The 24,628-nt window shown below is 44.8% G+C and overlaps 1 protein-coding gene across 3 annotated transcripts in view; it reads left to right on the top strand.

Annotated features, from left to right (window-relative positions):
* Positions 1-24,628, top strand: part of LOC141105649 (alpha-2-macroglobulin-like protein 1) — a 583,128-nt gene that overhangs the window by 245,731 nt on the left and 312,769 nt on the right. For all 3 annotated transcript variants that reach the window (XM_073595625.1, XM_073595627.1, XM_073595626.1), the window contains exons 25-26: positions 17,718-17,799; positions 19,524-19,680. In XM_073595625.1, coding sequence (XP_073451726.1) covers positions 17,718-17,799; positions 19,524-19,680 — 239 coding nt within the window. The remainder of the gene's footprint in view (positions 1-17,717; positions 17,800-19,523; positions 19,681-24,628) is intronic.

The raw sequence follows: 24,628 nt of genomic DNA, 5'->3' as shown, positions 1-24,628 counted from the left end.
AGTGTTGTGCAAACTTACTTGGATGTCTTCTCTCCTTGGCGCCGGAACAAAAAGACCGGCTCAAGGAGAGATGACATCACTTCCTCCGCTTCTGTTTACATTACAGAAGCCGAGGAAGCATTTCATTCGCCAGGAGCGATCGCGAGGGGGTAGCCACGAATGAGTGGCCTCCCCCTCACCTTTGATCGCCCCCGATGAGAATCCGACCACCGCAGGCACCGGGGGGGTCCGATCGGACCCCCGCCCGCGGGCAGGCAAGGACGTACAGGTAAGTCCTTATGCCTGCCCGTGCCATTCTGCCGACGTACATTGTCATGTGGCGGTCGGCAACTGGTTAAAAGAGCGAAAAAAAGTCATGGATGGCTTAACCCCAATGTAAAAATGCATATAAAAGCAAAAGGAGAAGGCCTTCAAAAAATACAAGGTTGAGGGATCATCATCAGCATTCAGACTTTATAAAGAGTGCAACAAGAAATGTAAGGGTGCAATTAGGGCGACTAAGATAGAACCCGAAAGACACATAGCGGAGGAGACCAAAAAAAATCCCAAGAAATTCTTTAAGTATGTAAACAGTAAAAAAGGGAGGACAGACCATACTGGCCTCATAAAGAATGAGGAAGGATATCTAGTTACAAAGGATGGGGAGATGACGAATGTATTGAATTTATTCTTCTCCTCAGTCTTCACGAGGGAATCGGGGTGCTTCAGTAACCAAAATGGCAGTGTTTATCCTCATGACTAGGGATGAGCCGAACACCCCCCAGTTCAGTTCGCATCCAGAACATGTGAACAGGCAAAAAATTTGTGTTCATTGTGTTCATTCAAGTGCTCATTTTAAAGGCTTATATGCAAGTTATTGTCACCTGGTTACGTAAACAGGTGACCCCGCCTCCTCTGACAACACGGGGAAAGCCATAGGGAAGTCCCCATGCATCAGAGGAGGGCGGGGTCACCGAGTGGCCCCGCCCTCTGTTATATACGAAATGTCTGGAGAATCTAAGCGTCACACAGCAGAAGACTCTCACTGAGGCAGATCGTGTGGACGGAGCAGAGAAGAAGCCAGAGGAAGATGCGGGACGAGAAGAGCGGAGGAAGAAGAAGATGGAGAAGAAGAAAATGGAGAAGAAGAAGATGGAGGAAGAAGAAGAACACCGAAGGAAGACCAGAAGAAAGAAGAAGAAATTAATAAAGGACTTGTCAAAAACCATCTCTTGTGTTTTTTAACCTCTTTGACACATTTTTGTGAAATGGTAGGGATACATTTGTACCCCATTACCAATTCACACAGGGGGGCCGGGATCTGGGGGTCCCCTTGTTAAAGGGGGCTACCAGATTCTGATGAGCCCCCCGCCCGCAGACCCCCACAACCACCGGGCAAGGGTTGTGAAGATGAGGCCCTTCTCCCCATCAACATGGGGACAAGGTGCTTTGGGGGGCTACCCCACAGCACCCTCCCAATGTTGAGGGCATGTGGCCTGGTACGGTTCAGGAGGGGGGGCACTCTCATCAGGTTGCGTGCCAGGTTGCGTGCTCAGATAAGGGTCTGGTATGGATTTTTGGGGGACCCCACACCATTTAAAAAAAAAATTTTGGCGCGGGGTTCCCCTTGAAATTCAGGTCTGGTATGGAGTTTGAGGGGGGCCCCCACGCCATTTTTAAAAAAAATTTTGGCACGGGGTTCCCCTTAATATCCATACCAGACCTGAAGGGCCTGGTATGGAATTTAGGGGGACCCCCACGCATTTTTTTTTTAAATTTTGGTTCGGGGTTTCCCTGTGGGGAAATTCCATGCCATTTTTATTAATGAACATTTATGTGTATTGCTGGACCGACAATTCAGTATAGCCGGCGCTAGCGATAAGTTTTACATGACTTTTTTTCCTCTAGAAATGTAACGGGAAACATGCGCCCCTTTACAGGCATACTATAGACACCCCCCCAGGTACGAAATTTAAAGGAATATTACAAGTTTATTGTTTCACTTTAAGCATTATTAAAATCACTGCTCCTGAAAAAACGGCCATTTTTAAAACTTTTTTTGCATTGATCCATGTCCCCTGGGGCAGGACCCAGGTCCCCAAACACTTTTTATGACAATACCATGCATATAAGCCTTCAAAATTAGCACTTTTGATTTCTCCCATAGACTTTTAAAGGGTGTTCCGCGGCTTTCGAATTTGCCGCGAACACCCCAAATTGTTCGCTGTTCAGCGAACGGGCGAACAGCTAATGTTCCAGTCGAACTCATGTTCGACCCGAACATAAAACCCATCTCTACTCATGACACATCACAGGAAGCACCTCCATGGTTAACAGGGGACAGAATTAAAATTAGTCTTTGGAAACTTAATATTAATCACCGGGCCTGGATGGCTTGCACTCGAGAGTACTTAGGGAAGTACCCTAAGTACGCAGTCAAGTAATTGCCAGACTATTGTTCCTAATTTTTACTTACAGTCTACTGAGTGGAATGGTACCAGCTGATTGCAGAAAAGTCAATGTAGCACTAATATTTAAAAAGGGCCCAAAATACATCCCTGGGAATTAGACCAGTTAGTCTAACATCAATAGTATGCAAGCTCTTGGAGGGGATGATAAAGGACTATTTTCAAGATTTTAGTAATGAGAACATTATCATTAGCAGTAATCAGCATGGATTCATGAAGAATCGTTCTTGCCAAACTAATCTTAACCTTCTATGAGGAGGTGAGTTGCCATCTAGATAAAGGAAGGCCCGTAGACGTGGTGTATCTGGATTTTGCAAAAGCATTTGACACAGTTCCCCATAAACGTTTACTGTACAAAATAGGATCCGTTGGCATGGACCATAGGGTGAGTACATGGATTGAAAACTGGCTACAAGGGCGAATTCAGAGGGTGGTGATAAATAGGGAGTACTCGGAATGGTCAGGGGTGCATAGTGGGGTTCCTCGGAGTTCTGTTCTGGGACCAGTTCTGGGACCAATCCTATTTAATTTGTTCATAAACAACCTGGAGGATGGGGTAAACAGTTCTGTATTTGCGGACGATTCTAAGCTAAGTAGGGCAATAACTTCTCCGCAGGATGTGGAAACCTTGCAAAAAGATCTGAACAAATCAATGGAATGGTCAAATGTGGTTTAATGTAAAAAAAAGTAAAATAATGCATTTGGGTGTCAAAAATATGAATGCAATATGTACACTGGGGGGAAAACTTCTGGGGGAATCTAGGATGGAAAAGGACCTGGGGTCCTAGTAGATGATAGGCTCAGCAATGGCATGCAATGCAAAGCTGCTGCTAACAAAGCAAACAGAATATTGGCACGCATTAAAAAGGAGATTAACTTCAGGGATAAAATGATAATTCTCCTGCTCTACAAGACTCTGGTCCACCCGCACCTAGAGTATGCTGTCCAGTTCTGGGCACCAATCCTCAGGAAGGATTACTGTAAGTGGAGTGAGTACAAAGAAGGACAACAAAGCTAATAAAGGGTCTGGAGGATATTAGTTATGAGTAGGGATGGGCTGACTGTTCGAGTCCAACATGAGTTCGACTCGAACATGAGTTTGACTTGAACATTGGCTGTTTGATCGTTCGAGGAAGATCGAACATTATGGGCCGTTCGTGCCAAATTCGAGTGACGCGTCACGGCCCATAATGCACTACGTCATCGCAGTGCTTTGCTGGCTGATGATTGGCCAAGCATGCACTATGACCCGCATGCAGGGTGCCTTTGGCCAATTATGGCTCAGGGGGTTAAGTACACACCCCACACTATATAAGGCCACCTGCACGTCGGCCCTGTGTAGTGTGTTGCTGGTATTATAGAGAGATTGATAGAGAGATAGAGAGAAAGAGTGTGTCATTTACTTTGAGCAGGCAGTTTATTCAGTTAGCTAGATCTCACTGCAGACCATTCCTGCTGTACTATTTCTAATCTACTTCAGGCAGGCAGTTGATAGCTGCAGTGTATTTCATATATATATATATATATATATATATATATATATATACACACACACACACAGTCAGACTGATATATATATATATATTCATATATATATCCACTGTATCCAGGTGAGCTAGATCTCACTGCAGACCGTTCCTGATGTACTGTTTCTAATATACTTCAGGCAATCGGTTGATTAAGTTAGCTGCAGTGTATTTCATATATATATATATATATATATATATATATATATATATATATATATATATATATATATATATATATATATATATATATATTGTCTAGCCAAGCCTATACCTGACAGTAGGCCATTCCTGGGTGCGTATTCAAAGACACTTTCAGGCAGGTGACTCAGATACACGGTGCATCCTCAGCATGTGGCCGTGGGGCACGATTGTCCTTTTTTTCGTCAGCTGGCCGTGTTGAGCCACAACAAGCAGAAGAGTTGGTAGAGTGGATGACCAAGCCGTCCTCATCCTCCTCATTCTCTGTCACCCAGGCTCAGGGTACATTGTCTGCCAATGCAGCTGCCAAAGTGGCCTCTTCTATCGGCTCAATGTCATCAGTCACTCCTTCCCTAGCCTCACCATCATGCCCTGAGGAGTCCCCCGAACTGTTCAACCACAGTGTAGGGTACATGCTACAGGAGGATGCACAGCATTTTGAAGGCTCTGATGATGGTACCCAGGCTGAGGAATAAGGCAATAACGTGAGCCCAGAGAGAGGGGGTGCCCAAGAAGGACAAGAAACTGGCAGTCATGTTCCCCCAGCTGCAGCATACTGCCAGGTTTGCTCCAGTGGCGAGGAGGAAGGGGATGATGAGGTCACTGACTCTACGTGGGTGCCAGATAGAAGAGAGGAGGAGGCACATCTCCAATGAGGCAGGATGCCCTCCAGGGGCCAGCTTAAGGGCAGGCAACCGACTGCATCACACCGCAGAGTTCCACATGTGCAGGGTGCTGCTGACTCTGTGCGTTTTTCCAAAAGTTCTTTGGTGTGGGCCTTTTTTGAGATGTATGCAGCAGATCGCACCGTTGCTGTTTGCAACATATGTCTGAAGCGTATCAAGAGTGGCCAAAACAGCAGCCGCTTTGGCACCGCATGCTTGACCAGACATATGTCCAGCTCCCATGCCATCCGTTGGCAACAGTACTTAAAAGACCCACACCAAACAACAAGGCTGACCTCTCCTTGCTCCTCATCAGCTGGGATCTCCAACCCCACTATAACTTCAGTCCTCTCAGAGACATGCACTGAGAGGAATGAAGGTGTAGAATTAGGTGTCGCAAGCACTTGCGGGCAATCTGCTAGTGGCACACCAACATCCGATTGTAGCAGGCAAATTTCCCTACCCAAGTTGCTAAACTGGCGAAAGAAATTTGGTCCCAGCCATCCACATGCTCAGTAGCTGAATGCTAGTTTGGCTAAATTGCTAGCACTCCAACTGCTCCACCTACCTCAGTGGCAGGTTCCCAAATGCCAATTTCTTTCTTGGAAGGCCATTCCGGCTCTCTACTGACATGTGGAAGGCAATGTCTTGGCCTTAGGGCGGTCAGCGGTAAGGTGCATATTACCGTTGACTCATGGTCCAGCAGGCATGGACAGGGATGTTACCTTTCTTTCACAGCACACTGGGTAACCCTGCTGGCAGCTGGGAAGGATGCAGGACAGGGTCAAGTATTGTTGAAGCTTGTTCCGCCATCACACCTCCAAAATGCTGGTAGTGGTGATTCTGCCACACCTTTCTCCTCCACCCCGTCCTCTTCTTCTTCCTCTATGGCCTCTTCCTGTGCAGATTTGTTCTCGGAACCAGCGGTGCTCCGTAGGCATTCTAGGAGCTACGCAAGCACTCAGGCAAGAAGATGCCATGCGGTGCTTGAGTTAATCTGCTTAGGGGACAGGAACCACACTGGGGCAGAGATTTTGGCAGCTCTGCAGGGGCTAGATCAGGTGGTTAACACCACACCAGCTTCAGCCAGGAATGGTGGTTTTGCGACAATGGCACCAACCTCCTCTCCACCCTCCGACAGGGACACTTCACCCATGTTCCCTGTTTGGCTCACGTCCTTAAATTGGTGGAGCAGCAGTTCTTGTGCAGGCTTACAGGATCTCCTGAGGCAGGCCAGGAAAGTCTGTGAGCATTTCCGCCGGTCATATAATTCCAGTGCTCGGCTGGCTGACCTCCAAAGGGAATGCAACCTGCCCAAGAACCGCCTCATCTATGACATGCCCACCAGGTGGAACTCAACGTTGGCAATGCTGCAGTGGCTGCACATGCAGCAGAGGGCCATCAATGAGTACCTCTGCGAGTATGGCACCAGGACAGGGGAGCTTGGCTTTTTTCGCAATGCTAGTGGCTTATGATAAGGGATGAGCTTCGTGTTCGAGTCGAACCCATTTTCGTCTCGAACTTCGCATGTTCAACCGTTCATGGGCCGTTCGCGCCAAATTCGAGTGGCGCGTCACAGCCCATAATTCTCTGAGGCATCGCAGTGCATTGCTGGCTGATGATTGGCCAAGCATGCACTATGACCCACATGCTTGGCCAATCACAGCGCCGTCTGTACAGAGAGCCATAATTGGCCATAGCCAGGGTGGCTTTGGCCAATTATGGCTCAGGGGGTTTAGTACAAGCCCCACACTATATAAGGCCACCTGCATAGCGGTCTTGTGTAGTGTGTTGCGGCGGCGGAGAGATAGACAGAGAGACAGTGTCATTTGATTTAAGTTAGATAGAGTAGGCAGGCGAGTCAGTTACCTGCACTTAAAGTGTATTGTGTATATATATATATATGCATCCTAGGTGTTGTGTATATATATATATATATATATATATATATATATATATATATATATATATATATATACACACATACACTGTGTTCAGTTTAGCTAGATCCGTTCCTGTTATTCTCTTCCTACTGACAGGCCGGCAGGTGTTTTTACAGTATTTACAGCTACCTGAAGAAAATTGCTGGTGTTCTTCTGATACTGTTAGTACCACAGGCAGCTACAGTATTTACAGTTAGTTTAGTTTGTCCTCTGCACAGTGTGCACCTAAAGCTACCTGAATAAAATTGGTGGTGTTCTTCTGATCCTATTAGTACCGCAACCAGCTGCAGTATTTACAGTTAGTGTACTGTGTCCTCTGCACAGTGTGCACCTAAAGCTACCTGAAGGCAATTGCTGTTGTTCTGATCCTATTAATACCACAGGCAGGCAGCTGCAGTATTTACAGTTAGTGTACTGTGTCCTCTGCACAGTGTGCACCTAAAGCTACCTGAAGACAATTGCTGGTGTTCTCATACTAATAATACTACAGGCAGGCAGTTGATTCTGCTAGCTGCAGTATCAGTATATATATACATCCCAGCTTTGTGCAGCTACATCTCACTGCAGGCCATTAGTATGTCTGGAAGGTCAACAAGGAGAGGCAGACAGTCACAAGCCAATAAAAGAGGGCAAGCAGGCTTTGTGTCTAGAGGCGCATAAAAAAAAAAAAAGAAAGGACACATAACTCATCCAAATTTAGCGCAGATCCGCTAGGGTTAAAAAATAGGCCAAACTTAGCCTCACCCAATACAAGGATCCATTTACACTGTCAACCTGAGGTATCAATAATTTGATTGGAAACCTCTAGGGGTGGTTGTCCTCTGAATATAAATGACAGCATATAGAAAAACATGGGGAGAGCCCAAAGAGATTCTTCAAGGAGGACAGACCGGTGAAATGCTAAATATCATTTATTGATTATCCAAAAAACATATAGTAGACACATAAATAATGAAATACTACACCCATATCCAACACATAATTAAAATGAGACTATACGTCTAGATGAGACACAGGTGGCCACCATAACTAAATCACACCTTTCACATCCCTCTCACACACACAGGCAGATATTTAGCCGATCCTAGGTTCGGGTCTGGGGATAGAGTCCTTCGAACCTTCTCATTCAATGGATAAAACTTGAAAAGTTACTTTTCATGAAAAAAATATACTGAAATGTTCAATAAGGACTTTCAAAAAATATATCTTAACCGAATGCCAGTGAGGTGTGAAGTTTTCCTCGAGTATCTTCAGCTATAGATACTGTGATTCAAAGTCCGTTTGGTAACAGTCCTAGAGGCACTGTGAGTGGGGATCGGAGACTAGGGGCAGGTATATTTTGGAGAGACTTAGCACAGATATGAGATAGGATGTGCTGATAATACTTCCTTGTAATAAATAGGAATAAGATACAGCTCACCATTTATCTTCTTATGTGCAAGTAGTCATAGCTTCGGGCATCTAGTCTCGGTGTTAGTGGACCATCACCACAGTCGCTGCACAGGAAGCCCAACACAGGACAGAAGGTAAGGATAGTTCCATCCAGGAATGGTTAGGCTGATTGTAGTCCAGGGCTGAGAGGCTTCAGGAGTCGCAGAGGCATACCAAGAGTGAGGGACCGAAGCAGCACTGCAAGTAATTGTGACGCCAACTTCCAACTTCAGATGCAGAGTAGTGACTCAAGTAAGATTAAGGGGGGATCAAGGTAGATGATGGGGATCACTGTGTCTTCACCACGGACACCGTGATAGCATTGTGCTTACATGTTTCGCTTGACCTCAAGCTTCTTCAGAGCATGCGCAGTAGTTTCAAGTCCTTGTTTAAATAATCAAGTAATTAGAAAGTAATCGATTCCAATAAGGGACATCACCTACGCATTGCAATCCAATCAAGGTATCATTCACCAACTGTGCAGACACACAGTAACATACAGGGGCGATCCACATTTGATATATACAAATCACTGTAGAGTTATGAAAATAAAAAGAGAAATTCAGTTTAATTAAAAAGATACAGTGGTAGTGGACCCAAAGTGTTAGCAAATTTAAAAAAGAGATGTCAAACTTATAACCATATTCAATCATTTACCCCTGTCGCTATAATTCAGGGGTCTGAAGTAGTTCTGACACCCACTTCCATATAGGGGCTACAGTGGCCCCACCGTTGTTTTTGCTGCCCACATCACTTCCATTCCTGCCCACATCGCTTCCATTCCTGAATCTGGAATGGTCATAGGGACCGCTTTTGTATAGGGGCAAGGACAACATTATAGACATATAGCAGTTTTATACAGGATCAAATTAATTCCCCCCAGGAAAAAGGGGGAGGAAGGGAAACAGAACCAGCCAAATAATTATGTCCTGATTATTACTCCAGAAAAACAGATAGATTGCACTCGTTGTTCAAGCCGAGGGGTTGCAGACTATTTAAAGTAAAGATCCACATTGTCTCTTTTTGGTATAATATCCTATCAAAGTCCCCTCTACGGGGTGGTAGGTTGAGTCTATATATACCTTTACATTTAAGGCCCCTCGGTTCACCTCCATGTATTTTCAGAAAGTGCAAATACAGGGACGATCATCATCTTTGTTGATGATGCTTTGTACATGTTCGTCAATCCTGATTTTTAGCTGCCTTTTAGTCTTCCCTACATAAATCAGTCCACGTGGACAGGTGAGCATATAAATGACGCGTGTTGTCAGGCAATTTATGAAGTTGTTAATTTTAAAATGTTTGCTACCATCAGAATTGGCGAACGTGTCAGTTTTTTCCACATATTTACAGATGTGACATTTACCGCATGGGTATATGTCCCTGAGTGGGGGGAGGCTAGTAAGCCAATCCCGTCTCTCAGGTCTGTGGTATTCAGAGTGGACCAGACTGTCCCTAAGGTTGGTGGCTCTCCTTGCTGTAAGTAAGGGCCGGTCACCCATTATACTCCCAAGGATGGGAGCCTCCGCTAGAATGTGCCAGTGGCGGCTAAGTACACTTCTAGTCTGTTCCCACTGCGCCCCAAACTTAGTGATAATCCTAATGGGGCACAGCTGGAACTATCTGATTGTTTTTCCCTTTTGGTATCAGCAAGGAGAGATGACCTATCAGTTTGCAAAGCCCTTTTCTTAGCCTTTCTGATACAGGTATGGGAATAGCCACGGTCCCGGAATCTCCCATAAAGTTCCTGTCTCAATTTTAAACTCTGATTCTTCCGAGCAGTTTCTCCTAGAACGGAGAAACTGTCCAACAGGGATTCTCTGTATCAATGGTCTAGGATGGTGACTAGAGGCCAGTAATAGAGTATTGGCTGCCGTCTCTTTTCTAAATGTTTTTGTGGAGAGTCTACCCTCCTTAATCTGTATGGTAAGGTCCAAAAATGGCAAGGTAGCCGAATCGAAGGAAAAAGTGAGTTTGATGTTTCTGTCATTGTTGTTAAGCTCCTCAGTGAAAGAAGTCAGTTCTAGAGGTGTCCCCCCCCATATCATAATCACATCATTAATGTACCTCAGCCACAGGAGGCAGTGGCTGAGGTACATTGACAAGGGATATACACATTCCATTTCCCACAGCCCCAGGTGCAAACATGCATATGCTGGGGCCCAGGGGGCACCCATCGAGGTGCCTCTAATTTGCCGATAGTTTTTGCCAAGGAATTGAAAGCAGTTATGTTCCAACATAAATTGCAGTAAATCCACAATAAATTCATTTTGTGTAGTTAACAAAGGGAATCTATGATCCAAGAAGTGGTGTACTGCCTTCAGACCGCAGCTGTGTGGAATCGATGTATATAGTGATTCAACATCGATTCCAACCAGAACCAGTACCCTGATGGTACTCGTACCCTATCTAATTTCCTGAGTACATCACGTGTATCTTGAACAAATGAGGGGAGTTCACAAACCAAGTCTTTAATCAGGGCATCGACAAATTTTCCTACCCTCTCTAGTGGGCCCTTTATTGCCGATACAATAGGCCTTCCCGGGGGTTTAGTGAGTGACTTGTGGAGCTTTGGTATGGTATAGAAGGTCGGGATGTTAAATTCATTGACACTAAGGTATTTACATCCCTTACGTGTAATGAGATGTTCCTCTAGGGCCATGTTAAGTTTAAAGTTAAGGGTGGCCACAATTTTAGGAAAGGAATTCGAAGAGAGCTTCTGATATGTGGTTTCATCTTGGAGGAGATGCATAGTTTCTCCTTCATACAGGCTCTGCGAAAGAAGGACCATATTGCCCCCTTTATCGCTGCCTTTTATTATAATATCATTGGCTTCTCGAAGTTCCTTAAGTGCCTTCCTTTCTGCTTTTGTAAGGTTATCTAGTCCTTTGTATTTCCAATCTATCTTGGACAGGTCCTTTTTGACCTGTTCCAAGAATAAATGAATCAGTTTATGCTTAGAGAGTGGGGGCATTTTGAGGGACTTGATAGTAAGTTTCGATGTACGGGGAGAATTAGACGGGGTGCTATTGGTTTCAGTCTCGAAATCAAAGTCTTGATTCTCTTCAAGCAAGGCCACTAATGCTTCAAGAGATTCACGTTCCTCTTTACTTTGTTCATCTGTTTCTATAGTGTGTTTTTTCCCCCGTTCTGAGTGCCAATATCTAAAGATTACTTTTCGCAAAAAACTGCTTGCGGCTTTTTTCGCCAAAAAAGACTAATGTCTTTGTATACCTCAAATTCACTCATAGTGGCAGTGGGTGAAAAAGACAACCCCTTTTGTAACAGGGGTATATGGTGTTGATTCAGGGGAATATGTGACCTTTCAATAGTGAGGGTATTGCACTTATCTGTTATATCTACTAAATTCTCTGTGACCCTGATCTGAGTTCCCTTTGGTTTCCTTTTGCCTCTCTCTCTCTTCCTTAGCCTCTGAAATTGGTCTGAGGGGGAAGCCTGCCTTTGGATGGCGTTTTTGATTGGCCCTTTCTAGAGCCCTGGTTGTCTGAAGTATCCCCCTCTGGTTCTAAAAAAGCAACTGCTTTTTCCTGATGTCCCGATTCACTGTCAGTAGATGATTGTCTGGATTGGGCTGTTGTTGATCTATTTCTCCTGTTTCCTCTATGGGACCTACTTCTACTTCTGGGTATGGTCAGGTCAAAGATATCCCCGTTTTCCCAGTCCAATAAATTTTGTTTGAATTTTTCTTGTTTAGTTAATTTTAAAGTTTTCTGTGTTTTTTCGACTTCTTTTTTGAGGAGGTCATTGCAAATCCTGAGAGACGGGATTGGCTTACTAGCCTCCCCCCACTCAAGGGCATGTACCCATGCGGTAGATGTCACATCTGTAAATATGTGGACAAAACTGACACGTTTGCCAATTCTGATGGTAGCAAACATTTTAAAATTAACAACTTCATAAATTGCCTGACAACACGCGTCATTTATATGCTTACCTGTCCATGTGGACTGATTTATGTAGGGAAGACTAAAAGGCAGCTAAAAATCAGACTTGGCGAACATGTACAAAGCATCATCAACAAAGATGATGATCGTCCCCTGTATTTGCACTTTCTGAAAATACATGGAGGTGAACCGAGGGGCCTTAAATGTAAAGGTATATATAGACTCAACCTACCACCCCGTAGAGGGGACTTTGATAGGATATTATACCAAAAAGAGAAAATGTTGATCTTTACTTTAAATAGTCTGCAACCCCTCGGCTTGAACTACAAGTGCAATCTATCTGTTTTTCTGGAGTAATAATCAGGACATAATTATTTGGCTGGTTCTGTTTCCCTTCCTCCCCCCTTTTTCCTGGGGGGAATTAAATTGATCCTGTATAAAACTGCTATATGTCTATAATGTTGTCCTTGCCCCTATACAAAAGCGGTCGCTATGACCATTCCAGATTCAGGAATGGAAGCGATGTGGGCAGGAATGGAAGTGACGTGGGCAGCAAAAACAACGGTGGGGCCACTGTAGCCCCTATATGGAAGTGGGTGTCACAACTACTTCAGACCCCTGAATTATAGTGACAGGGGCAAATGATTGAATATGATTATAAGTTTGTCATCTCTTTTTTAAATTTGCTAACACTATGGGTCCACTACCACTGTATCTTTTTAATTAAACTGAATTTCTCTTTTGATTTTCATAACTCCACAGTGATTTGTATATATCAAATGTGGATCGCCCCTGTATGTTACTGTGTGTCTGCATGGTTGGTGAATGATACCTTGATTGGATTGCAATGCGTAGGGGATGTCCCTTATTGGAATTGATTACTTTCTAATTACTTGATTATTTAAACAAAGACTTGAAACTACTGCGCATGCTCTGAAGAAGCTTGAGGTCAAGCGAAACATGTAAGCACAATGCTATCACGGTGTCCGTGGTGAAGACACAGTGACCTCCATCATCTACCTTGATCCCCCCTTAATCTTCCTTGAGTCGCTACTCTGCTTCTGAAGTTGGAAGTTGGCGTCACAACTACTTGCGGTGCTGCTTCGGTCCATCACTCTTGGTATGCCTCTGCAACTCCTGACGCCTCTCAGCCCTGGACTACGATCAGCCTAACCATCCCTGGATGGAACTATCCTTACCTTCTGTCCCGTGTTGGGCTTCCTGTGCAGCGACTGTGGTGATGGTCCACTAACACCGAGACTAGATGCCCGAAGCTATGACTACTTGCACATAAGAAGATAAATGATGAGCTGTATCTTATTCCTCTTTATTACAAGGAAGTATTATCAGCATATCCTGTCTCATATCTGTGCTAAGTCTCTCCGAAATATACCTGCCCTTAGTCTCCGATCCCCACTCACAGTGCCTCTAGGACTGTTACCAAACGGACTTTGAATCACAGTATCTATAGCTGAAGATACTCGAGGAAAACTTCACACCTCACTGGCATTCGGTTAAGATATATTTTTTGAAAGTCCTTATTGAACATTTCAGTATATTTTTTTCATGAAAAGTAACTTTTCAAGTTTTATCCATTGAATGAGAAGGTTCAAAGGACTCTATCCCTAGACCCGATCCTAGGATCGGCTAAATATTTGCCTATGTGTGTGAGAGGGATGTGAAAGGTGTGATTTAGTTATGGTGGCCACCTGTGTCTCATCTAGACGTATAGTCTCATTTTAATTATGTGTTGGAGATGGGTGTAGTATTTCATTATTTATGTGTCTACTATATGTATTTTGGATAATCAATAAATGATATTTAGCATTTCACCGGTCTGTCCTCCTTGAAGAATCTCTTTGGGCTCTCCTCATGTTTTTCTATTTGTGTCTAGAGGCAACAGTGCTGGTCGTGGAGACGGTGCATTCTCATCAGCACGTGACCGTGGGACACGCTTGTCCTTTTTTTCGGCAGCTGGCCGTGTGGAGCCGCAACATGCGGAAGACTTGGTAGAGTGGATGACCAAGTTGTCCTCATCTTCCTCATCCTCCCTCATCCAAGTTTAGGGTACTTTGTCTGGCAAAGCAGCTGCCAATGCAGCCTCTCCCTCAGCTCAATGGCATCAGTCACTCCTTCCCTAGCCCCACCAGCTCCCCCTGAGGAGTTCCCCGAACTGTTTGACCAAAGTGGGTGCATGCTTCAGGAGGATGCCCAGGGTTTTGAAGGCTCTGATCATGGTACCCAGCTAGAGGAAGGCAGTAACGTGAGCCCAGAGTGGGGGGTGCCCAAGAAGGACAGCAATCTGGCAGTCATCTTCCCCCAGCTGCAGCATACTGCCAGCTTTGCTCCAGTGATGAGGAGGGAGGGGATGATGAGGTCACTGACTCCACGTGGGTGCCTGATATGAGAGGAGGAGGAGGAGGAGGCACATCACCAACGAGGCAGGATGCTCTCCAGGGGTCAGCTTAAGGGCAGCACACTGACTGCATCACACCGCAGAGCTCCGCATGTGCAGGGTGCTGCTGTCTCTGCGCGTTATTACACAATTCTTTTGGTGTGGGCCTTTTTTGAGACGAGTGCATCAGATCCCACCGCTGCTATTTGCAACATATATCTCAAGCGTATCTCGCGTGGCCAAAACATTACCCGCTTGGGCACCACATGCTTGACCAGACATATGTCGACTTGCCATGCAGTTCGTTGGCAAGCGTACCTAAAAGACCCACACCAAAGAACAAAGCGGACCTCTCCTTGCTCCTCATCAGCTGGGATCTCCAACCCCACTATACCTTCAGTCCTCTCTGAAGCCTGCACTGAGAGGAATGAAGATGTAGAATTAGGTGTGTCACAGCCAAGTACTTGCGGGCAATCTGCTATCGGTACACCGACATCAGATTGTACCAGGCAAATTTCCCTGCCCCAGCTTCTGCACCGCCGAAGAAGTTCGCTCCCAACCATCAACATGCCTCATTCCTGCGCTCCAACTAGAGTATCTGTGAGGGGTTGCAGTTTTGTGGCACCAGCACCAGTGCCCAAGGCTCAAATTTTCAGCCCCTGTTTAACAGGGGAGTATAATTACAATTTTTGATGCAATACTTTGCAGCAGGGCTCATTCCTGTGCTCCAACTGTAGCATCTGTGAGGGGTTGCAGTGTTGTGGCACCAGTGCCTAAGGCCCAATTTTTCCATCCCTGTTCAACAGGGATATGTAATTACAATTCTTGATCTAATATTTCACAGCAGGGCCCATTCCTGCGCCCACCAAGAGTAACTGTGAGGGCTTACAGTGTTGTGGCAACACCCCCACCACCAAAGGCCCAATTTTTCTGCCCCTGTTCAACAGGTGCATGTAATTACAATTCTTGATCTAATATTTCACAGCAGGGCCCATTCCAGCACCCACCAAGAGTAACTGTGAGGGCTTACAGTGTTGTGGCAACACCAACACCTCAGGCCCCAATTTCTGCAGAGTATGTAGGGCAGACCCCTACTTTCAAACATCCAATTTACAAATGACTCCTACTTGCAAATGGAAGGAGACAACAGGAAGTGAGATTAAATCTACCTCTAGGAAGGGAAATTCTCTCCTGTAAGAGTTAATATGGGAAAAACGTGTCTCCTCTCCACTGATGCTTTATCACCAATCCTTGTTTCACTAAAAACCCCAAATTGTCAAAAAACATTTGTCATTGGGACAGAAAGTGAGGTGAAATCTTCTGAAGAGGTGCACAGACAGCAAAACAAACATTACAGCGGTGATAACCCTTCCCTATGTTTTCCAAAATGCTTAAAAATAGATTTTTTGGCAGGAGCTACACTTTAAAAATGTACCAGTTCAAAATTACAAACAGATTTTACTGAACAACAAACCTACAGTCCCTGTCTTGTTTGCACTGCCTGTATACTGCTGTTCAGAGTATATAGGGCCTGGGGGCCCCACACCATTCCTTTTTTTAATTTTGGTGAGGGGTTCCCCTAATATCCATACAAGACCCAAAGGGCCTGGTAATGGGCTGGGGGGGTACCCATGCCGTTTGTCTCACTGATTTTCATCCATATTGCCGGTACCCGACATTACATTACAGCCGCAAGCAGTTTTAAATGACTTTTATGCCTTTAGAAATGTCATTTTGTGCAGGGACTGTTCTAAGCATGAAAAACATGCGCCACTTTACAGGCATACTATAGACATCCCCCAGGTATGATATTTAAAGGAATATTTCACTTTTATTTTTTCACTTTAAGCATCATTAAAATCACTGCTCCTGAAAAAAATGTCCGTTTTTAAACCTTTTTCCATTGATACATGTCCCCTGGGGCAGGACACAGGTCCCCAAACCCTTTTTAGGACTATAACTTGCATATTAGCCTTTAAAATTCGCAGTTTTAATTTCTCACGTTCGAGTCCCATAGACTTTAACGGTGTTCGAATGTTCACGTAAACTTTCAGTCTGTTCACATGTTCTGGATGCGAACTGAACCAGGGGGTGTTCAGCCCATTCATAGTTGTGAGGAAAGGTTGCGAGCACTGAACTTATTCTCTCTGGAGAAGAGACGCTTGAGAGGGGATATGATTTAAATTTTCAAATACCGTACTGGTGACCCCACAATAGGGATAAAACTTTTTCGCGGAAGGGAGTTTAACAAGACATGTGGCCACTAATTAAAATTAGAGGAAAAGAGGTTCAACCTTAAACTACGTAGAGGGTTCTTTATGGTAAGAGCGGTAAGGAAGTGGAAGTTTCACAGGCGGTGGTCTCAGTGGGGAGCATCAATAGTTTAAAAAAACTATTAGATAAGCACCCGAACGACCACAACATACAGGGATATACAAGGTAATACTGACATATAATCACACACATAGGTTAGACTTGATGGACTTGTGTCTTTTTTAACCTCACCTACTATGTAACTATGTAACAAAAAGGTTGAATCAAAGTGTTCATTGGTGTCTGCAACATTTCCAGGTTTGACAGTTTTCTTGCATAAGTCCTCCAAACTCAAGTCCATTCTTACCTACAGTTTCAGCCCTGAGGAAGGGGGAGGCATTTCCCTCTAAACACATTGGCTTTATTTGATAACTTTGTTTAATAAACACTTTGGTTTGACATTTTTGTTTCATGAATGTTTGTACTGGGTGCTCCTCAATGTTTTGCCACCCATTGAGTATTCTGTGTGGAACCATCAGAGAAGTAGCAGCCAAGACCAGAACAAAGTCTATCTGTACAGCACATTCACTTCACATAGGCACCAGAGAAGGAGGATTTAATTCTGTGACAGATCCAGGAATATCAATACCTCACTCATACTAGGCCACCACCTACACATTAGTTTTTTCAACCGGCAGGAAGAACCTGATCAATGGATTTGGGCTTTACAGACATTCTTATTCAAGCCCCCTGTATGAATGGGGAATGAGGACCATTGTTTGTGTTAGAGTATTGATGAAAGTTGGTTATTACAAAAGGTCCCCAGCACTCTATAGCAGAGAATGATTAATTTTGTGTGTTTGCTTTGATTTTTTGTCTTTTATCATAATAGCTAATGAAAACTAAAATAGTGAATAGCTGTACTGAATGTAATTACTTTATTTTATATAGGATATCAGAGAGAGCTGATATTCAAACACAATGACGGGTCATATAGTGCATTTGGATCGAGTGATCCAGAGGGTAACACATGGTGAGTTATTATCTTTATTATGCATTATTTATAATATGTGGTATTATGGATCAAATAATGAAGGATTTCTGAATGCAAACTCAAAACAAGCAATGTCAAAAATTTGACAACGTTGAAAAAAGCTTTACTCGAACAAATGTGCAGCGTAAGTGGTGGAAGAAAACTGTCTGCAATAGCTAGAAGTATGGAAGTACATGAACTTCAAAGCCATGAAGGCCTTTTTTTGGCATTAAAGCAGGGTATACATGGACTGAAAATGAATTTCGGTCCTTGTGTACTGCTGTTGTTCAACAGAAGTCAGTCTTACGATCAGCTTCTGTCAAATGGTCATGCTGGAAAACAGCATTTGATCAGCTCTTGCAGCCAATGGCTGCGAGCGATGATCTGTGTATTCAGGTGGGAGGATCTCCCTTGTCAGAATACAAACAGAGCAGCAAAGGAGATCCCTACATCACACATCGTTTGTGTTGATGTGGGGATCTGAACATTTTTTTGAATGAAAAAAAAACTGAACATGTATACCCTACTTAAAGAGGAACTGCAGTCTGCTCACATAATTTGTAATAAAAACATCTTTGCCATTCTGAAGCTTCCCTCCAACCACTTTGCATTTTATTTTATATATACTGTGATTCTGTACTTGCCAAATATGCTGCCAAAATCTCCCTCCACTGATTCTGGCTGCATACATTTTAAATGTGGGCAGCTGAAGCCCCTGCCTGTTCACTTCCTAGATTTACACAGAGGCACACCTCCAGCTCTGCACCTCTCATTGGCCCTCTTATGACTCATCCCCCTCCCTTCCTGGCGAACTCTCATGAGAGTGAGAGAGAGAGCTGTGCATGATGTCATAACCCTAGACTAATGACCAGACAATAAACAGGAAGTGGGCTGTATAAGGTATTTACTGGCAGAAAAAAAACATGTTTTAGTATCCAAAATTAAAACAACAATGGAAGAAGATTTAATAGATGGAAAGTTGAAAAAAATGACTGAAGGTCCGCTTTAAGTCTTACCTGGAAGGGGATTCTAAAGGTTTCCAATTTAAATTTTCTAAATCTTTGATACTTAAGAGAAGGTGAAGCTTGTTATTGAGCTAGATGTACACATAAACAATTAAATCCTTTATGATTTATCATGTTAATGTAATTTCAAAAGTCATTTTCAATATTTTTTTAAATCAGTAGCTTTCATTAAAATAATACCTGATGATCCTGCCCTGAGAAATGCCAGGCAGCCATCCTTTGCTGGAGTGCATGCATGTAGACAAGAAGTGGCTGCTAAAGGGTTGCAGTATAAAGTATAAAAGCCCTCAAACCTTGAACAATCCTCTATTGATGCAATGGGGTTGATTTACTAAAATTGGAGGGTGAAAAATCTGGTGCAGCTCTGCATAGAAACCAATCACCTTCCAGGTTTTTTTTTTTTGTCAAAGCCTAATTGAACAAGCTGAAGTTAGAAGCTGATTGGCAACCATGCACAGCTCAACTAGAATTTGTACTCTCCCACTTCAAGAAATCAACCCCAATGTAAAGCTGTGCTGGATTGTAATTATTCATCTGTTTCATCAGCAGAACTGATTACCAAATACTGTATGCATTAAAGTTATATTGTATCATTAAACATGCTTTATCCCAAATGCCTATATAGCCACAGTTTATAACAACAGCCAAAATTCAGAACATTATCTCTATTTCATTATTTATTATTCAACTTTATTGCAGGCTGACAGCTTTTGTAGTGAAATCTTTCAGCAATGCTCGCCCATACATCTTCATAGATGAAAGACACTTGAATGAATCGTTCAACTGGCTACGAGAGCATCGTAAGGAAAGTGGGTGCTTCAGAAGTGTGGGAAAACTCTTTCATAGTGGCTTAAAGGTACAGTAAAGTTTTTTTTAGAAACACATGGAAGTAAATAACTACATGTCGTATGTGATAGAATCCCATTAGTTGTTTACTTTCCTCACTGATTGCCCACTCAGACCCCATGGGCTATATTGAGAGGAGACAGGTGGCATCTCACTTGCTTTCTCATACCTGGAAGTACCAGGATTTTTACAGACTGTCGAAGCAGATCCGCCTGCTAGCCAGTAGCGGCCCGTCCATAGGGGGCGCACGGGCGCCACCCCCCCATCCATGGGTCCGGCCCCCTAAACAACATGTGGGGCGCCGGGCGCATTGGATTCCAATGTTTTTTTTTTTTTTTGAAGCACGTGATGAGGCTCTAATTGGCTTCAAAAAAAGGTGGGCTCAGGGGGCAGAGCACTGCGCCCCCAGCCCACCCACTTGTGTGACAATAGCGAATTAATATTTGCTATTGTCTTTGTAACAAAACTTCCCACAATCCGCTTGAGTGCATTCGTCATACGCTGCTTCCTTCCAGATTGAATATAGGTATCGGATATTCCAACCGCTGACAACCACAAACAAGACAATACTTGTTTGGTTGCTCACCATTAACTGTTTATTGAAAACACAGGTACACAGGTAATACTCTGGACAATCCTCTCCCTTTGCATTCCGGGCAGGGTAGACTGTCCAATCAGCAGGGAGAGCTGTTGAAGGAATCCCCCTCCCTCCCTCCTCACAGCAAAAATACTTACACATCCCATAATATCCACGGCAGTCAGACACACAATAGAACAGTGGAATACAACCACACCCCAAACAACAGCAAAGAGTACACAACAAAATGAGACTATATATATATATATATATATATATATATATATATATATATATATATTGTAGTAGTGTGGTTGTACAGTGAGTCTGATTAGTACAGATCAGACTGGGGTTCTCACCCTGTGCTCCTATAAGAGACTAGGGATGAGCTTCAAGTTTGAGTCGAACTCATGTTCGACTCGAACATTGGCTGTTTGCCAGTTCACCGAACAGCAAACAATTTGGGGTGCTTGCGGCAAATTTTAAAGCCGCGGAACACCCTTTAAAAGTCTATGGGAGAAATCAAAAGTGCTAATTTTAAAGGCTTATATGCATGGTATTGTCATAAAAAGTGTTTGGGGACCTGGGTCCTGCCCCAGGGGACATGGATCAATGCAAAAAAAAGTTTTTTTCGGGAGCAGTGATTTTATTAATGCTTAAAGTGAAACAATAAGAGTGTAATATTCCTTTAAATTTTGTACCCGGGGGTGTCTATAGTATGCCTGTAAAGGGGCGTATGTTTCCCGTGTTTAGAACAGTCTGACAGCAAAATGACATTTCAAAGGAAAAAAAGTCATTTAAAACTACTCGCGGCTATTAATGAATTGCTGGTCCGACAATATACATAAAAGGTCATTGATAAAAACGGCATGGGAATTCCCCACAGGGGAACCCCGAACAAAAATTTAAAAAAAAATGGCGTTGGGTCCCCCTCAAAATCTATACCAGACCCTTCAGATCTGGTATGGATTTTAAGGGGAACACCGCACCAAAATTTTTTTAAAAAATGGCGTGGGGTCCCCCCAAAAATCCATACCAGACCCTTATCCGAGCCCGCAACCTGGCAGGCCGCAGGAAAAGAGGGGGGATGAGAGAGCACCCCCCCTCCTGAACCGTACCAAGCCACATGCCCTCAACATTGGGAGGGTGCTTTGGGGTCCCCCCAAAGCACCTTGTCCCCATGTTGATGGGGACAAGGGCCTCATCCTCACAACCCTTGCCCGGTGGTTGTGCTGTCAGACTGTTCTAAACATGGGAAACATGCGCCCCTTTACAGGCATACTATAGACACCCCCCAGGTATGAAATTTAAAGGAATATTACACTTTTATTGTTTTACTTTAAGCATTATTAAAATCACTGCTCCCGAAAAAATGGTCGTTTTTAAAACTTTTTTTGCATTGATTCATGTCCCCTGGGGCAGGATCCAGGTCCCCAAACACTTTTTATGACAATAACTTGCATATAAGCCTTTAAAATTAGCACTTTTGATTATTCATGTTCGTGTCCCATAGACTTTAACGGTGTTTGTGTGTTCGAACAAATTTTTACCTGTTCGCATGTTCTGGTGCAAACCGAACAGGGGGTGTTCTGCTCATTCCTATAAGAGACACAGGGTGACTTAGACATAGGAGGTGCATAGGGAGCTGAAACAAGGGTTTCACAACCTCCCCAAGGGATTCTGGGTTCCACGGGCCCTCCCATCACACAGACTAACAGAGGAGGAGACCCCAGATGGGTTGACTCTGAAGTTAGTCAGTAGTTCCAGTCCCCCAATGCCAATATCCACACAGTACCCCAAATAAATTGTCCCAAAAAGAGCATTACTCACCCAGCCAACATCTGCCTCTCTCAGAGAACATACCCCACCCACTGGGGAGAAGTGCAGCCTGGCCCTTCTCCCTTGAGTCCTTTCAGCCACTGGAGAGAAGACAGGGTTACTAGGCTCACTCCTCCATGCTGTTGGGGATCTGGGCCCACTGCCCAGCATCCCTGGGGTATACAAATGGAGACTGAAGTCCCATCCACTTTTGGTAGATAAAAATCCCCCAATGCTTGCAAAGCATGGCTGACATCCTCCTGTCTCAGTGTCGCACCATTTTCTGGGGTTGTGTTAGTGGAGACCGAAGTCCCTTCCACTTTCACAGGAGCTCCCTCTTCTGTTAGTTGAGGGCAGAGGCCAGCAGCACTCTGCTCTGTTGTCAGCTCTTCTGCTGGGTTGCTGTGAGTGGAGACTGCAGTTCCATCCACCAATATCAGCTCAAGTTGCAGTTGTGTGCAGAGGCCAGTAGCATTCTGCCCTGTTAGCACTTCAGCTGAGGACCCCACATCATCCTCTCTGACTAACTTTTGGGGAGTGACTGTCATCTTCTCACCATAGGCCCCTGGAACTGCCGCAGGTGTAGGGCAGAGGTCTTGGACCCTCTGTCCAGTGGCCAGCGCTTCAGCTGGAGGAGTCTCTTGTAACTCCACAGATGCTGCTGTTGGTGCTGGGCAGAGCTCAGTGAAGTTTGGCCCTGATACCAGCTCTTCTGCTGGAGGCGCACAAGGTTGTTCTTCCTCAGCAAAAAAGTCTATCAAATCCCCTGTCTCTGCAACTGGTGTCTGGGGATAGAGGTTCACCATCTCCTGTCCGTGAAACAGAGAAGATGCTATCAGTGCTGGGCAGAGATTAGCAGAGCTCTGCCCTGTTGTCAGCACTTCAGCTTTGGGGATGGCAATCCCAGGATTTTCCACTGCTGATTCTTTGGCATGCTGCTGGACAGGCACATTCCTCCATCCAACCTCGTCTTGTGCAGAAACAGGTTTGTCAAGGTCAGTCAGCACTTGCTGCATCTGCCATAAGACCGTCGCATCCATAGCTGCAGGGGCAGGTGGGCAAAGCACACTGTTACTATGCCACATTGCTGCCACTTCATCCAGGATTTCAGAGCTGTCTGCTGGTACTTCCTGAGTCCCACACAAAGGGAGTCCAGCCCTGGCACTGAGCAGAGTCTAGCAGCCACCTGTTGGCGATCTCCAACTCCCATTCCTGAATGGCCAAAAACTCTATATCTTCCAGTGCCCAGTGCACTTCCGAGATGTTCAGTATCTCTTCTCTGATTCCATGATTTCATCCAAACGCCACTCCAAATCACTCCCAAAGTTAGGGTCCCCTGTCAGCTTCACATACAACAGTCCCAGGCCACCATAGCCAAAGCCTTCCATTGGGCTGTCATCTGCTATCCAAGGGCATGCTTGGGATACATGCCACCAGGAGGCTCTGTAGCTCTCATCCAGCCGCATCTCTGCCTAGACCAGCCTGATTAACTCAATCCATACTGCGACCAGTACTTTTTCTGGATGGAGGGGAGAATTGTTCCCTGGTGGTGTTGCTCACAGGCTATCGTTTCCTTCCACAGTTTGCAGCAAATAGAATCATACTATCCCAGCAGGACCTGCTCTAATACCGGTCCCCTGTGCTGTATAGGTATCAGATATTCCAACCGCTGACAACCACAAACAAGACAATACTTGTTTGGTTGCTCACCATGAACTGTTTATTGAAAACACAGGTAATACTCGGGACAATCCCCCCCTTTGCATTTTGGGAAGGGTAGACTGTCCAATCAGCAGGGAGAACTGTTAGATGAATCCCCCTCCCTTCCTCCTCAAGGCAAACACACTTACACATCCCATAATATCCAAGGCAGACAGACACAATAGAGCAGTGGAATACAGCCACACCCCAAATGACCCAGCAAAGAGTACACAACAAAATAGGACAATATACAAGATATATAAATATACAACATTCCAGTGTGGTTGTACAGTGAGTCCGATTAGTACAGATCAGAGTGGGGTTCTCGGTCACCCTGTGCCCCTATTAGAGACACAGGGTGACGTTGACATAGGAGGTGCATGGGGAGCTGAAACAAGTGTTTCCCAACCTCCCCAAGGGATTGTGGGATCCACAGGAACTCCCGTCACAGTCTTCCTGATTCTCCTCCTGGCCAATCAGGAAGCAGTTCCTGAGACCTGATTGGCCGGGAGTCCTAGGACTCCCGGCCAATCGGGGTCTCTGTCAGGAGTCAGGTCCCACTTCCTGTTCGGTCTGGAGGATTAGCAATGGCCCCGGAGCGAGGAGCGGCAGCCTGGATCCATGTCTGCCTGATTTGCCTCCTTCCTAAGGTAGAGTGGCCTCTGATTGCTGCCACATTCCTTTCCATCTCCCACGTGGGGGGGCCCACATTCCCATCCATCTCACGCGTTGGGGGGGTTCAACACATTCCCGTCCGTCTACTATGCGCGCGAGGGGGGGAAATCACCGCATTCCCATCCATCTCCCACCAATCCGCCATCAAAATATTGAGCACCAGCCTCCACTGCAGCTAGGGAAGCTG

The sequence above is a fragment of the Aquarana catesbeiana genome, linkage group LG08 (assembly GCF_042186555.1).
Source record: "Aquarana catesbeiana isolate 2022-GZ linkage group LG08, ASM4218655v1, whole genome shotgun sequence".
Taxonomy (NCBI): domain Eukaryota; kingdom Metazoa; phylum Chordata; class Amphibia; order Anura; family Ranidae; genus Aquarana; species Aquarana catesbeiana.
The sequence above is the reverse complement of the archived record's forward strand: the minus strand, read 5'-3'. Positions and strand labels throughout refer to the sequence as shown.